Consider the following 15,426-nt stretch of genomic DNA (forward strand, 5'->3'; position numbering starts at 1 on the left):
TGATGCTACGATCTCACGGGGCTTGCTTACCGGGGCTCGTAACATCCTATGGGTATCGTTGCGACGTCAAACGGACCATACTCCTCACCGATCGACTTAAACACATCACAGTATCCCGTATCGCCGGCAAAGAAGAAGCGGTGTTTTGGACCAATCACGGCCCAGCTTCCCCACAATACCTGCAAAACAAAAACAGATAACATCTTTGATGAATCTTCTGAACTTTCTAATAAAGATTTGTGCCATAACTGTTGACGGACGGACGGACGGACGCATGCACGGACAGACATTCATGCGATTCTACAAGCTGCATCTGACTTCGTCAGCTGAGCTAAAAACTGAAAACCGAGAGGACGACACTAACATCTTCACCATATAATCCTAACATCTTTATGGTAGAAATTTGAACTTTGATCAAGGGATAACCTTCTGCTTAGGCTGGTTACTATCGGTGAGAATCTTGTTGTTTTTTAGTCACGCAACATCCAAGAAACATACACGATTGATGCATGAACACAGTCATAGCTTACTTATATTCTCTGCCAAAATGAAGGAGTCCAAAATAAAAGTTCAAAACTAAAATATAGCAGGATCCATAAACAATAACCACTGCAATGATGAATTATTGCATACTATATCTCATGTACACATGACGAAGAATATGATCTTAATGCAGAGTATGATTTTAACACGAAAGATGAATTTTATTTAATAATTTTTGGGATTTTTTGGTACGTTTACCACAAGTTTTGGGAATTCGCGCAGACCCATGCTGACATAAAATACTTGATTAGTATGAAACAGACACAAAGAACGTGACATTTTTAAGAGGTTTTACATCCACTCGCTTTTCTTCATAAAGACCAATACACATGGTTTTTGGAGTTTAATTAATTAATTAATTACATGATTAACACCGGTTGATAAACGTTGGCACCAGTGTTGCGCAGGCGTGAATGCCATCTTGATATGTCGATGCGTCGGTAGTTCCTGTTCTTGCCACCAGGTCATCTCCTTGGTGTTTTTGCAACCCTTTTCTTTAAACCAGCAATCCAATCCTTCCGGTACAAACCACCTACAGAAAAAAAACCTTTATTAATTTTAATTTTATTAATTTAACGATCTTTCACCATCGATGATCAACAACCAGTGGGTGAGAAGAAATGTGCCTAAAGGAAAGTTAGAGAATACGGATAGTTCCCTTATTTCTTTTCCCATTACATTATAGCCTATAAGTAAAACATCACAAACTCATAGTCATTTTTGCGCCGGAGTAGTCAGTATATGTCCGCTAATAGGCGAGACAGAATCTTTATCAGCGATTCAGCGTGTGTTCAATTTTTGCGATTTATACGGGAAACGATCGTGTTGAACACGGATCACAATGCGTGGGGAATTAGGTTGCGAGCCGAAAAGTTACGCATTTTAGCTCTGCATGTGAGGTTTGCTCATTTAACAGAATGTATATACGAACCAGGCTTCCGGGAATCGGCTATTCAATTCAATTACGCTGTCGGAATCCAAATGATCATAATGATTGTGGCTTATCAACACAGCATGGATTTCTGAAAACGTCAAGGCAAGGAGTACGCATTGGGGTTTCTATTTCTGAACCAATGAGCCACTAGTAGCACTAGAACAGCATGAAGACAAGGAACCACACTTCAAAATCAATTAACTTTTAGCAATGGAGAATGCATCATAACTGGCGCGAGTTATTACTGCGATTATTTTACAAATATACAGGTTACTATCACAATTATATTATCACAAAAAATATGCGCGCATGACATTAAATTACGATATCATTCAGATTTCGATCAACTATAAACCTTAGATGCTGTAGTGAGATGACGCACGCACTCATTTCGGGCGTATTCAAGAGGTTCCACAGATTGGGAGGGACCAGGCGATAACGCGGCGGCCCCATGACCTGCGTCGGAGCGGCCCTCTCCGAGAACATGGGATCCGTAAGTAGATTGATCCCGTCGAACTGGACTAGACTTGTCGCATGGCCGATCCAAGTGACCCTAACGCCATCTGTGGGCTGAAGAACGGTATGGAAGTCGATCGGCAGTATCGGTAGTCGCCGGTCCAGCTCCTGCGGGAAACGGCGAAATTATTGACCATGACGATTTTTTTCCAGTATTTATTTATTTTCGTTTTTTTACCCCGGTTTTGTTTATTTGCATTTTTTTCGGTTTCGTTGTTTATTTCAGTTTTTTTCTCACGAATTTGGGGTTAGTGTTAAGGTTAGGGTTGAGGTTAGGGTTAGGGTTAGGTTTAGGGTTAGGTTTGGTGATAGTATTAGGATAAGTGTTATGGTCAGGGTTAGTGTTATATTTAAGGTTAGGGTGAGGGTTAGCAGGGGCGTAGCCAGGATTTTCAAAGTTGTAGGCACGACTATCTGAGCGGAGCGCCACCATGGGTTGGCGCGGAGCGTACAAGAAAATTTTTGGTTTTACAAACCCCCAGATGGCCAGAAACGGCCCTTCCCGAGTGTTCATTCTGGTTCCCTGGCCTCTTGCTAACTTGAGACACCTCATTCAATATCACTTTTAAACCCAAAAAACAAACGAGTTAAAATAGGGTTACGAACGAGTTAAAAATGTTAAAAAACTGACAAGATCGGATCCTAGTCTTTTTCGGCGGGTAGAGTGTTGAATGAAACGGCACTCGATAGAAATGACAGCCTAGATGACAGAAGAATAGGTCACCTAATTTAGCCATATTCTTGCTACGTTCATTTCAATAGTTTTTCCTGTCTAGACTCTTAAACTCGTCCAGCAAGCTTATGGATCTGAATTATGGGTGTTTAAAAAAAAAAGATAACTTGGCCAAAAAAAGTGTAGGCGCGGGCCTACAGTGCTACATACTGGCTACGCCCCTGGTTAGGGTTAAGGTTAGGGTTAGTCTTACAGTTATGGTTAGGGATAGGGTGAGTCTTAAGGTAAGGCTTCGTGTTACTGTTAGGGTTAGGCTCATTGTTAGGGTTAGGGTGAACATAAGGGTCAATGTGAGGGTTATGTTTAGGGTTAGTCTTACAGGTGTGGTTAGGTTTAAAGCGAGTCTCAAGGTTAGGCTTAGTGTTACGGTTATGGTTTGGGTTAAGGTGAGGATCAGAGGTAGAGGTTAGGAATAAGGTTAGGGCTATGGCAGGGTGCGAAATTAATGCGAGTCCGGAGTCAAATTTTCCCTGATTTACTGTCGGACTCCCTGATTTGACATATATGCAGGAGTCCGTGTGACTCCCAGAAAATTCTGCTATACACTAACTAGTTCGTTCCAGAGCACGGCCTCGCGGAATTACTGTATTTTTTCAGCAAATATCCAAAGAAAATTTGGCAGACGTGCAACCGCATGAATCTTTAAAATAAGCACATGCGTTATTGTTAAAGGGAGAGTTTACTCTAGGTTCTAGGGTTATTTTCAGCTAATTTAGGTTATAATTACGCTACATAAAAGGTTTCATGGTTCAATCACCTTTAGAAATATTATTAAAAAATGTTTTAAAACTAACGACTACAGTTTGATTACAACGACGGTGGCGCCACTGAAAGCGCACGATCTGATAAGTTGCGCAAAACCACTTTCCAGCCAAGGGCTACAGACCGAGGGTGTTTCTTATGTATTCATTTAAAAGCAGAAGGATTGTAATATCTTATAAACGACATATAGTTTCAGTTATAATATGGATAAATTTGCCCTAAAATGAATATCGTTTGGTTAAATAGCATTTAGGTATAAATATAATTGCACTTTTGTGATTATAGCCCTCGGTCTGTAACCTGCAAAATGAATTGTCAAATTCGCAACTTTTTCGGGGTGGCAGCACGGTCGCGGGTGTCATGGCGCCGTTCAAATTTCGTAGCGTTGATGTGTAAATAATTAATTAGGTATCCGGTGACAAATACATGTGGGTATAGACGATTTGTTATACAGTAAGTACAGTTGAATGCAGTAAAATCCTAGAGGCTACTATCCATTTTGCTGCGGACAAAGAGGGAACTTTTTGAGGGCAGGGAGTAGTCCGTTGGACTCCCTTGTTCAAAAGTTAATTTCTACCCCTGTTATGGCCTGTGGCTGGACACACTCAGAATACAGAGTAATGGAGTTGACTGATATAGCACGACTCTATTGAAGTGCTTTTTCACACATGCAGTAAAAATCTTACCTGTGTTCTAGGTATTGTAGGCCTTTTGTCCAACAACCATTTACCCATGGCAGTAAAGCTTTTCCAGCCTATACTCCATGATGATGCTCCGAGGGGATTCGGAGATACCCAGTCTGTCCACGGACAACTGTAGGTGCTTCCTGTTTTGTTCGGTGCAGGTTTCCATGTCTTATTGCCTGCCTATGCGTCACGAAAAGCACACGGCAATCAATAAATCAATGGAATTGAAATGTTTCGAGAATACAGGGTTTCTTCTGAGGGAAAATTAGACAACGGCGGTAATGGCCAGTTTGGGGAAAAAACGTGCATGATGGATTCAAAAGCGTGCAATAGGCACGAATGTGGATTCTGCAGGCAGACGCGGGGGAAGAGAGGTAGAGGGGGTTCTGGGGGTCTCACCCAGCAAAATGAGTCTGAGATTGCATTTGATGCACCCTGAAAATAAAATTTCGCCTTTTAGTTTAAATCTTACTCTGTTAGCAGACCTACCAAGTCTCACGCTGCACATTTCGCAGAAGACTCACGCATTTGAACCCATTCTCCCGCACTCCCTGCGCATTCTCACGCATTCACGCAAAATAAAAAAAAGAGAAAAAAAGCAGCCCGCGACACCCCTGTTACCCACGTCTGTGGCTGTGCACATCGTGGCTTGTGCTTCCTGGCTGGGGCGGCATTGATTGAAGTCCGGGGGGGGGGGCGAATGCACTCATTGTTACAGTCGCGTGGGCATGCTTATTGCTGTATATGTAGGGGTGGGCACCGCACTGGTATGAGGGAGTGACAGGAAAACTTTCCCGGAATCGAGGAAAAAGCTGCAATCGGTAATGACACAGGAGTGTGCCGGCACGCAAAAAGAAACATTGCTGTGAATTTCATTACGATTTTCCATGTATATAGTCAGAAGCACGTGGTGATCTATTTATTTTTGGATTGACACTATTTTGACAACGGCGGGTAAATACAGGGTGGTGCTCCATTAGGAGCGTTCCCAACTTTAATGTCATTAATGTCCTGATATAAAAGAGATATAAAGGGGGGGTGGATTGATATAAATTAGATATCAAGGGGGGGTTTGATATGAAATAGATATCAAGGGGGGGTGCATCGATATCAATTACATATCAAGGGGGGGTTATATATGAAATAGATATCAAGGGGGGTTATATAGGGTATATAGAGGGAGCAAGCAAATTTGAGACTGGTATTGTTCGCGTTCGTTTCGCTGGACTTGCGTTGCTCGAGCAAGCGAAATACAGAGCGGGGCCCAGTTCGCTTCGTTTCGCTGGACTTCGTTGCTCGAAAAAAAATACTGAGCGAGGCCCATGTTTCGCTTCGTTTCGGCTGGACTTCGTTGCTCGAGCAAAGCAAATAGCGGAGCTGGGGGGCCATGTTCGCTTTCAGTTTCGCTGGACTTCGTTGCTGCGAGCAACGTCGAAATACGGAGCGAGGCCATGTTCGCTTCGTTTCGCTGGACTTCGCTGCACTTCGTTGCTCGAGCAAGCGAAATACCAGCGCGGGGCCATGTTCGGCTTCGTTTCGGCTGGACTTCGCTGCACTTCGTTGCTTCGAGGCAAGCGAAATACAGAGCGGGCCATGTTTCGTTCGTTTCGCGTGGACTTTCGTTGCTCGCGCAACCGAAATACGGAGGGGGGCCATGTTCGCTTCGTTTCGCTGGACTTCGGTGCTCGAGCAAGCCGAATACAGAGCGGGGCCATGTTCGGCTTACCGTTTTCGGCTGGACTTCGCTGCACTTCGTTGCTCGAGCAAGCGAAATACAGAGCAGGGGCCATGTTCGCTTCGTTTCGCTGGACCTTCGTTTGCTTCGCGCAACCGAAATACGGAGGGGGGCCATGTTCGCTTCGTTTCGCTGGACTTCGTTGCTCGAGCAAGCGAAATACGGAGCGGGGCGTCTTCCCTTCGTTTCACCTGAAGCCTTCGCGCTGCGACAGCAATAATACCAAGCGGGGCATTTCGTCCGTTCGCTGGACATTCGCTGGTCGAGCAGCAATTAGAGACAGGGGTATGTTTCGCTTCCTTGCGAGGAACAGAGAGGAGAGGAGAGAGAAATGGAGGGACAAGAAGGTCGAGTGAGAGAAGAATGACAGAGAGAGATAGAGATAGACATCGTTACAGAGAGAGATAGAGAGGTAGAGTGAGAGGGGAAGAAGGACAGAGATGGCAAGAGAGAGAGAGAGGGAGTGAGGGAGACAGAGAGAGAGTTAGAAGAGATAGAGAGGCATAGGGTAGAGTCAGAGAGGGAGAGATAGAAGGAGAGAGAGATAGAAGGAGAGAGAGTGGGGGGAGTTAGAGGGAGAGAGAGTGAGGTAGAGTGAGAGAACGATAGATAGAGGGACAGAGGAAAAGAGAGAGAGAGAAAGAGAGAAAGAGAGAAAGAGAGAAAGAGAGAGAGAGAGGTGAGAGAGAGACAGAGAGAAAGAGAGAGAGAGAGAGAGAGAGAGAAGAAGAGAAAGAGAGAGAGAGAGAGCAAGAGAGAGAGAGAGAGAGAGATGGTGAGAGAGAGTAAAGAGTGAGAGAGGCAGTTGGTTGACAAATGTGTTCAAATCTAATGGTCGATAAGCGGCTTAGACACATGCTACCTGTGACAGTGTCGTGTGTGGCGTGTACACCACGCCGCGCGCCAGAGAAGTCTATCTGTGTCTGCTTCACTCTCTTGCTTACAATTGCTAATCTATACTATAGCGAACGAGGGCCACCTGGTTTCATACTTTAATCTGTTCACTAACTCCGATCGATCGCGAATGCATACACAAGTTTCTTTCACATACAATACTAGTCTTTACCTCCTGGTCGCGCGGTTTTGTGGGTCGTGTGTGCCTGCGTTCGTTCGTGCGAACTCGCTATAATATAACTCATAATTATATCGTTCCTAACCACTTACCAATTTCATGTGTCATTTAAACACGGTTTCGTGACGGTAGGCGGCGCTACGTAACACGGCACAAGTGGCTACATTGCATTTAATCGGCTGCATTTGTTTACATGCCGGGAAATTGCCACACTGAAAACCGGCCGCCGTCAGTTGAGGAACCGTACTAAATTATTTCTTGACATTCTTGTGTATTTTATTATCCAATATTTTTTTTTTAATAATTTGTGATGAAATTATTCTGTATAATATTTATTAAATTTAACCATTAATCTAGCGCACTCACCACGTACACATATTTAATATTCGTGTACGGGGGGAGCACACATATCATTTACGCAACACAGACAGCTTCGACACATCACAGCAGCACACACATTCTGTTTTGTGTCTGTTTCATGTAAAAAGACTGACGAAAATACTAAAAAAATTTACGGTTTTTCAGATACCAGTATATAATTGAACAAACGTAAACATGATACAGGCTAAACAACTATATATACGTTTAAACGTTTACAAATTCCCTACAATATAAACTATTACACACTACATGCAACACCGCGCACGCACACACTTCGTACCAAACCGGCCCACACGCGCTGCACCCCACGGGCGGCGCGCACACACACAAACACACACCATCACAAGCACGCGCGAATATTCCAGCCGCACACGGACAGCAGCAGGCAACTGCTGACACGTACACAACTGAGGACACAGCATGCACACAGCCAAGATACACACTACCCACATGTGGCCGCGGGAACACAAGACATCCGACACATGACATAAGCGGTGCAAGAAGCTACGGAATGAGAGGCGAATAGAATCAATCATGTTAAAACTCCTTGTTTGTACTACAAGTTCTACTCCCAAGGAGGTTGCTACTTCGTTGTTGGGGTCGCACAACACACACAACATAACGCAACCGAACATTCAGTAATTAAATAGCATTCATTATAACATAATAAATAATATTATAATGCATAACATTGTTTGAAATGCACAGGCCTACTATTGTCCAGCTGTTATTATAGATATTTTGGATTACCAATAATGTCCTACTATGGCAACTAAAATACCATTTACAGCATGAAACAGGAGTCACGCATATATTTTTTCCTTATTAATATCAATGGTAAACTTCGATTCGAAGGTTTCATATATATTAAAATAAGAAATATAAGAAATTATGTACATGTTTATTCCTAGCTGCTGTCTCTCAAATGGAAAGCCTCCCTACCCCGCCTGTATTTCGCTTGCTAATCGAGCAACGAAGTCGCAGCGAAACGAAGCGAACATGGCGCGCGGTCGTGTAATTTCGGGCTTGCTCGAGCACGAAGTCCAGCGAAACGAAGCGAACATGGCCACCGCCTGTATTTCATCTGCTCGAGCAACGAAGTCCAGCGAAACGAAGCGAACATGGCGCCGCTCTGTATTTCGCTTGCTCGAGAACGAAGTCCAGCGAAACGAAGCGAACATGGCCTCCGCCTGTATTTCGCTTGAGCTCGAGGCAACGAAGTCCAACGAAAGCGAAGCGAAGCGGCCCGCTCTGTATATCGCTTGCTCGACAATCGATAGTTCCAGCGAAACGAAGCGAACATGGCCCCCGGCTATGTATTTCCGGCTGCCTCGAGCAACGAAGTCCAGCGAAACGAAGCGAACATGGCCATCCGCTCTAGATCTGTATATCGCTTGCTCGAGCAACGAAGTCCAGCGAAAACGGAAGCGAACATGGCCCGCTATGTATTCGCGTTGCCTCGAGCAACGAAGTCCAGGCGAAACGAAGCGAACATGGCCCCGCTGCTGTATTTCTCTTGCTCGAGGCAACGAAGTCCAGCGAAACGAACCCGGCGAAAACAATTGGGGCCCGGTCTGTATTTCGCTTGGCTCGAGCAACGAAGTCCAGCGATAACAAAGCGAACATGGCCGCCGGCTCCGTATTTCGCTTGCTCTGAGCAACGAAGTGCCAGCGAAACGAAGCGAAAGCATGGCCGCCGCTCCGTATTTCGGCTATGCCTCGAGCAACGAAGTCCAGGCGAAACAGAAGGCGAACATGGCCTCTACTGTATTCGGCTCTCGAGCAACGAAGTCACGAAAACGAAGCGAACATGGCCCCGCCTCTGTATTTCGCTTGCTCGAAGCAACGAAGTCCAGCGAAACGAGCGAACATGCCTCCGCTCTGTTATTTCGCTGCTCGAGCAACGAAGTCCAACGAAACGAAGCGAACATGGCCCCGTCTGTATATGCTTGCTCGAAGCAACGAAGGTCCAGGCGAGAAACGAACGAACATGGCCCCGCTCTGTATTTCTCTTGCTCGAGCCACGACAGTCCAAGCGAAACGAAGCGAACATGGCCCGGTCTGTATTTCGCTTGCTCCCGAGCACGAAGTCCAGCGACAACGAAGCGACATGGCGCCTGCTCTGTATTTCAATTGCTCGAGCGAAATCGAGTCCAGCGAAACGAAGCGAACATGGCCCCGCTCTGTATTTCGCGATTGCTCGAGCAACGAAAAGTGCACGCGAAAGCGAAGCAGAACATGGCTCCGCTCTGTATTTCGCTTGCTCGAGCAACGAAGTCCAGCGATAACGACGCGAAACATCGCCCCGCTCCGTATTTTCGCCTTGCTCGAGCAACGAGTCCAGCGAACGAAGCGAACATCGCACGCCGCTCCGTTATTTCGCATTGCTCGAGCGAAACGAAAGTCCAGGAAACGAAGGCGAACATGGCCCGCTCCGTATTTCGCTTGCGTCGAGCAACGAAGTCGCAGCGAAACGAAGCGAACATGCCTCGCTCGCGTATTTCGCGTGCTCGAGCAACGAAGTCAGCGAACGAAGCGAACATGGCCCGCTCTGTATTTCGCTTGCTCGACAACGAAGTCCAGCGAAAACGAAAGCGGAACATACCCCAGTCTCAAAATTGCTTGCTCCCTCTATATACCCTATATAACCCCCCTTGATATCTATTTCATATATAACCCCCCCTTGATATGTAATTGATATCGATGCACCCCCCCTTGATATCTATTTCATATCAAACCCCGCCTTGATATCTAATTTATATCAATCCACCCCCCCTTTATATCTCTTTTATATCACGATATTAATGACATTAAAGTTGGGAACGCTCCTAATGGAGCGTTAGCCTTGTTAAATTTGACAATGGCGGTGCACCGCAGTGCCTCCTATGTAGAAGAAACCCTGGAATAAAAATACATTGCAGATATAGCTAGGTGCAAACACGCACGTGCACATAATGCACGTGCACACACATATATAACACACACACGCACGCGAGCGTACACGCACACGCACACGTGCGCACACACACAGTGTGTGACGAACAGCCTTACATCGAAACTGTTTTGGTCTGTCCGTACTCGCAGCCTGGTTCGCTTCACTATCAAACCTATAACTCTCGCATTACGGACTGAGATCCTACACTGCAGGGTTTCTTATACATAAGAGGCAGATCGAGCAACGCCATTGTCAAATTTAACATCGCTGTTGTGAAAATGTTCCTGTATTTACCCGCCGTTGTCAAAATAGTGTTAACCCAAAAATAAATAGATCACCACCCAGTCTGCGAAATTAACCACTGGCCCGGTATCCGAGGCCAGTAAATTTTCCATGGGGCCCATGAAACTGGTAAATGAACAAGCCCGATGGGCCAGTGAAATGGAGTAAATGGTCTATTAATGATCTTTCAGCTTCTTTATGTGATGATCAGTCTGAGAATTTACAGAAATTCCCGATATTTTGCATGAAAATTTACCAATATTTACCGATAGGGCATCATATTCCCGATCTTAAGTAGGGGAAGTAACTAGTCAACACCATGCGTGTTTGTCGTTGCTAGAGGTCGCAACAACTTCCGGTTTCCGGTCCGGTTTGGTTTCTCTTTTCATAATATGATGATCATTGATTCGGGCCTGTAAAACCTAGTGCGGGCCAATGAATTATACATTTCTACAGGCCCGCTGGGCCAATGAGGGTGGAAGTTTTCCGTGCAGACTGACCACCACGTGCTTCTGGCATATTTAGATTGCCATGCCCTCGATCACCCCCGGCATCCGCAAATCCATCCGCAAATCCAATCAAAATATCACGCCTTCAAATCCATCATGCGCATTTTTCCCAAACTGGCAATTACCTCCTTTGTCTAATTTTCCCTCAGAAGAAACCCTGCACTATGCTATTCTATTCCTAACTCATGCAGATGTGGGGTCGTTGTCGTATCAGGTACTACAGATATGTACCCGAGGTAGTTTTAGGTTGTTTAGTATTATGTTTATATTTTTATATAATTAGGAGGTAGTTTTAGGTTGTTTAGTATTATGTTTATATTTTTATATGAGGTATGTTTAGGGTTAGGGTTAGGGTTAGGGTTAGGGCTAGGGTTAGGGTAAGGGTTAGGGCTAGGGCTAGGGTTAGGGTTAGGGTTAGGGTTAGGGTTAGGGCTAGGGTTAGGGTAAGGCCGGGTTAGGGTACACTTCTGTAGTACAAGTCTGGTACACTTTGTGTATGTACATATATGTACCTCGGGTACATATCTGTAGTACCTGATACGACAACGACCCCTTGAGCCTAACTCATCCTATGCTAGCTAACCTTATTCTTGCTCTAGAACTATATAGCCCTTCACTCTGCCACAGGCGCCTCTGGACTTCTCACCCTGTGGTGGAGAGAAGGACTATATAGTTCTAGAGCTAACCTTATAGTAGTTATACTAGCATATGTTACATTCTTACATTTCATTATTTTTTTGGTGTCCCCTAGCTACTGGCGGTGTAAGTAGGCCTACTCTCGATTTTTAAGAGTGTACCCCCAAATTCACGAAAATTACATACCAACCATGCTCTCTATCCTTGTACCCTGGCACTGCCTACACAGGATGTAGTGACAAGTAGGGAATAAGTGGCTACTGCGTACTGGTATGAATAATACAGCAAGATATAATACTACAACCCTTCGTGCTCTTACCACACCAGTTAGTTAGGCAGATGGGGTCGTTGTCGTATCAGGTACTACAGATATGTACCCGAGGTAGTTTTAGGTTGTAACTACTATTATGTTTATATTACCTGATACCAACCACTACTGATACTGATATTATGTCTGTAGTACCTGATACGACAACGACCACTTGAGCGTTAGTTAGATACGGTAGCAAACACTCACATCTTTCGACAGTTTCGTTTCCATTGCAAATGTTGGACGACAAGGCACGTAATTTTGATTAGTGACGATATGACTGAGACTAACTAAACTGCCCAGTCACCGCCTACAGTCTATTAATGGGTGTGCCACAGGGATTCCCCGTCTCACAAACGGCTAAACTGTTTACATTTCCAAAAATACATCTTCCGAGAATCATGCTGGGTTTCTAGAATCTGGCGTCATTATTTACACTGCATTGTGCTGCCATCTATAGGGTGTTTATTTCTGTTTTCAGCATGCAAAGAAAAAATGTGAGAAAAATGTGTGAAATACTAATTCACGACGAAAAAAATACAAACGAATTTCATTGACATTACACAAATACATAACAACACTTGCCAGTTGTCAACTGACTGACTCTATAACTTATAAGGCGTAAATATTGGCAGGAATAGCCTCATCATCATGGGTACGGCACGATCTTATTGTGCGTGTATTAGATAGTGTCTTCTTTATGTCACTGGGTTACACACCTCTCGCGAAAGCTGTGGATTAGGGAAAGCTTACTGAAATATATGTATGTTTGCGTTTTGATAAATAAATAATAAAATAAATAAATGAATAAATATAATAAAGACGCGTTACCATAATAACGAATATATTTACGATATAGATATTATATAACACATATACAGGCCCGTAGCCAGCTTTATATTGCGGGGGGGGTTTCGTTTTTCTATGTTGGCAATTTGTAAGGGCGCGAAGCGATTGAGCGAGGGAGGCAAACTCCACGACAGATGGCGCTCTCGCTCATGGGCTCAATCTACATGGGTATCCTGAGTGAGCGAAGGGGCACTGCATGCAGTTTGCGAGGGAGGATAGCGACCGAGCGGGGGGGGGGGGAGGGTGTGGGATGCACGATGGAGATTTTGCAATTATTACACACAATTTTTTTGTGTGGAGGGGGCTCGGGAAGGGTTCGTGCAAACCCCCCAACTCCCTGGCTACGGGCCTGCGTATATAACACATATATCATATACATATTATATATATAATATTCTATCATATATCATGATTTACGATACATGACTGGACGATGCTGCTACCTCGTGGCAGAAGCCGACATTGCAATCGATTACATGACTGGACGGTGCTGCCTCCCCGTGCCAGAAGCTGACATTACAAGTAAAAAATGGATTAAAAATGCATTAACGTGGAATATTTTTACTTCTCACCAGAAAGACCAAGGTCATTTCTCTTGTCTCCTCTGTCCCTCGCTCAGCCTCCTTCTTCTTCTACCGCGCCCAACTATCTTCCCTGCCGCATTTCATCAGTCTCCCATCTCCTCTCTCCCTCAGCAAGCAATATTATGAAGTTTGCCTCAGACTGCACTGCACGCCTAACACGGTGTGCGCGCATGCGAAATATCTCTCGAGAGAAATCGTATTTTGCAATGATTATGCATTTAAAATGAAGAGGAGTTATCCTAGCATAGGTTTATATGATAATATTTCATCAGTAGACATCATTTAAGAAATAAGAGGAAGACCTTGCATGACGGCGTATCGACTGCGCATACCAACGAGTACACAATCTGGCTATGTTAGTGTGTTAGCGCATGCGCAATATCTCACCACAGGAGCTATATTTGCTGATGAATATGCATTTATTATGGTTAGGGGGTAGCTCAGCATAGATTTGTGAAATAAATATTTATATTTACACCTGTGTTTATAATTAGGAGAGCGCCCTAGCCTGCAGGGTGTAAAATTCTAACTTCATCCCTTCCCGTTTTCCCACTGCCTTTCTTGCCCGTCGCTTAGACTCCTTAATCTTCTACCGCCCTCGGCTTTTTTTTGCCGCCTGTCCTCAGTCTCCCACCCCTCTCTCACTCAGCAAGCTATATTTTGAAGTTTGCTTCAGTCCGTTCTGAGCCCCTGAAAGGGTGCTCGCGCATGCGCAATATCTTATGAGAAGAATAACATTTGGCAAAAATTATGCATTTAAAATGAAGAGCAGGTATCCCAGCATAGATTTATATGATGACATACCATCCGTATACCTCACTTAAGAAACAGGATGAATACCATCCATGTAAGGTGTCCGCTGCATATGCCAATCAGTACACAATCGGGCTACGTTAGTGTGTTAGCGCATGTACAATATTTCACCACAGGAGCTATATTTTCTGATGAATGTGCATTTATTATGGTTAGGGGGTATCTCAGCATAGATTTGTGAAATAAATTTTTATATTTACACCTGTGTTTATAATTAGGAGAGCGCCCTAGCCTGCAGGGTGCAAAACTCTTACTTTAATCTCTCCCGTTTTCCCACTGCCTTTCTTGCCCCCAACATAGACTCTTTCTTCGTCTACCGCCCTCAGCTATCTTTCCTGCCGTCTGTCCTCAGTCTCCCAACCCTCTCTTACTCAGCAAGCTATATTATGCAGTTTTTTTTATTCAGTCCGTTCTGAGCTTCTGAAAGGGTGCTCGCGCGTGCGCAATATCTTATGAGAATAACAACATTTGGCAAAAATTATGCATTTAAAATGAAGAGCAGTTGTCCCAGTATAGATTTATATCATAATTTCCCATCCGTAGACTTCACTTAAAAAATAGGACGAATACCTTGCATGTAGGGCGTCCGCTACATATTCCAATCAGTACACAATCTGGCTACGTTAGTGTGTTAGCGCATGCACAATATCAAAACACAGAAGCTATATTTTTTGATGAATATGCATTCATTATAGTTAGGGGGTATCTCAGCATAGATTTGTGAAATAAATTTTTATATTTACACCTGTGTTTATAATTACGAGAGCGCCCTAGCCTGCAGGGTGCAAAACTCTAACTTCATCCCCTCCCGTTTTCTCACTGCCTTTCTTGCCCCTCGCTTAGACTCCTAAATCTTCTACCGACCTCAGCTATTTTCCTTGCCGCCTGTCCTCAGTCTCCCACCCCTCTCTCACTCAGCAAGCTATATTATGCAATTTGCTTTATTTCGTTCTGAGCGCAAGACACGGTGCTCGCGCATGCGCAATATCTCATGAAAAGAATAATATTTTTGCAAAAATTATGCATTTAAAATGAAGAGCAGGTATCCCAGCATATATTTATATGATGACATACCATCCGTAGACTTCACTTAAGAAACAAGATGAATACCATCTATGTAAGGTGTCCGCTGCATATGCCAATCAG

General features: G+C 44.4%; 1 protein-coding gene across 3 annotated transcripts in view; it reads right to left on the reverse strand.

Annotated features, from left to right (window-relative positions):
* The window catches only part of LOC106819210 (N-acyl-phosphatidylethanolamine-hydrolyzing phospholipase D-like), a 14,914-nt gene extending 2,419 nt beyond the window's left edge, over positions 1-12,495 (reverse strand). For 2 of the 3 annotated variants that reach the window (XM_014823857.1, XM_014823854.1), the window contains exons 1-6: positions 12,242-12,495; positions 4,175-4,354; positions 1,864-2,101; positions 1,475-1,565; positions 907-1,075; positions 31-179 (exon numbers count right to left, since the gene is read on the reverse strand). In XM_014823857.1, the coding sequence (XP_014679343.1) occupies positions 31-179; positions 907-1,075; positions 1,475-1,565; positions 1,864-2,101; positions 4,175-4,354; positions 12,242-12,265 (851 nt within the window). In that variant the 5' untranslated portion in view covers positions 12,266-12,495. Of the gene's footprint in view, positions 1-30; positions 180-906; positions 1,076-1,474; positions 1,566-1,863; positions 2,102-4,174; positions 4,355-7,073; positions 7,115-12,241 lie in introns of those variants that run through there. The other variant, XM_014823855.1, reaches the window with a different exon arrangement.
* Positions 12,496-15,426: the final 2,931 nt, after the last annotated feature.

Source organism: Priapulus caudatus, unplaced genomic scaffold (genome assembly GCF_000485595.1).
Source record: "Priapulus caudatus unplaced genomic scaffold, Priapulus_caudatus-5.0.1 Scaffold2979, whole genome shotgun sequence".
Classification (NCBI taxonomy): domain Eukaryota; kingdom Metazoa; phylum Priapulida; class Priapulimorpha; order Priapulimorphida; family Priapulidae; genus Priapulus; species Priapulus caudatus.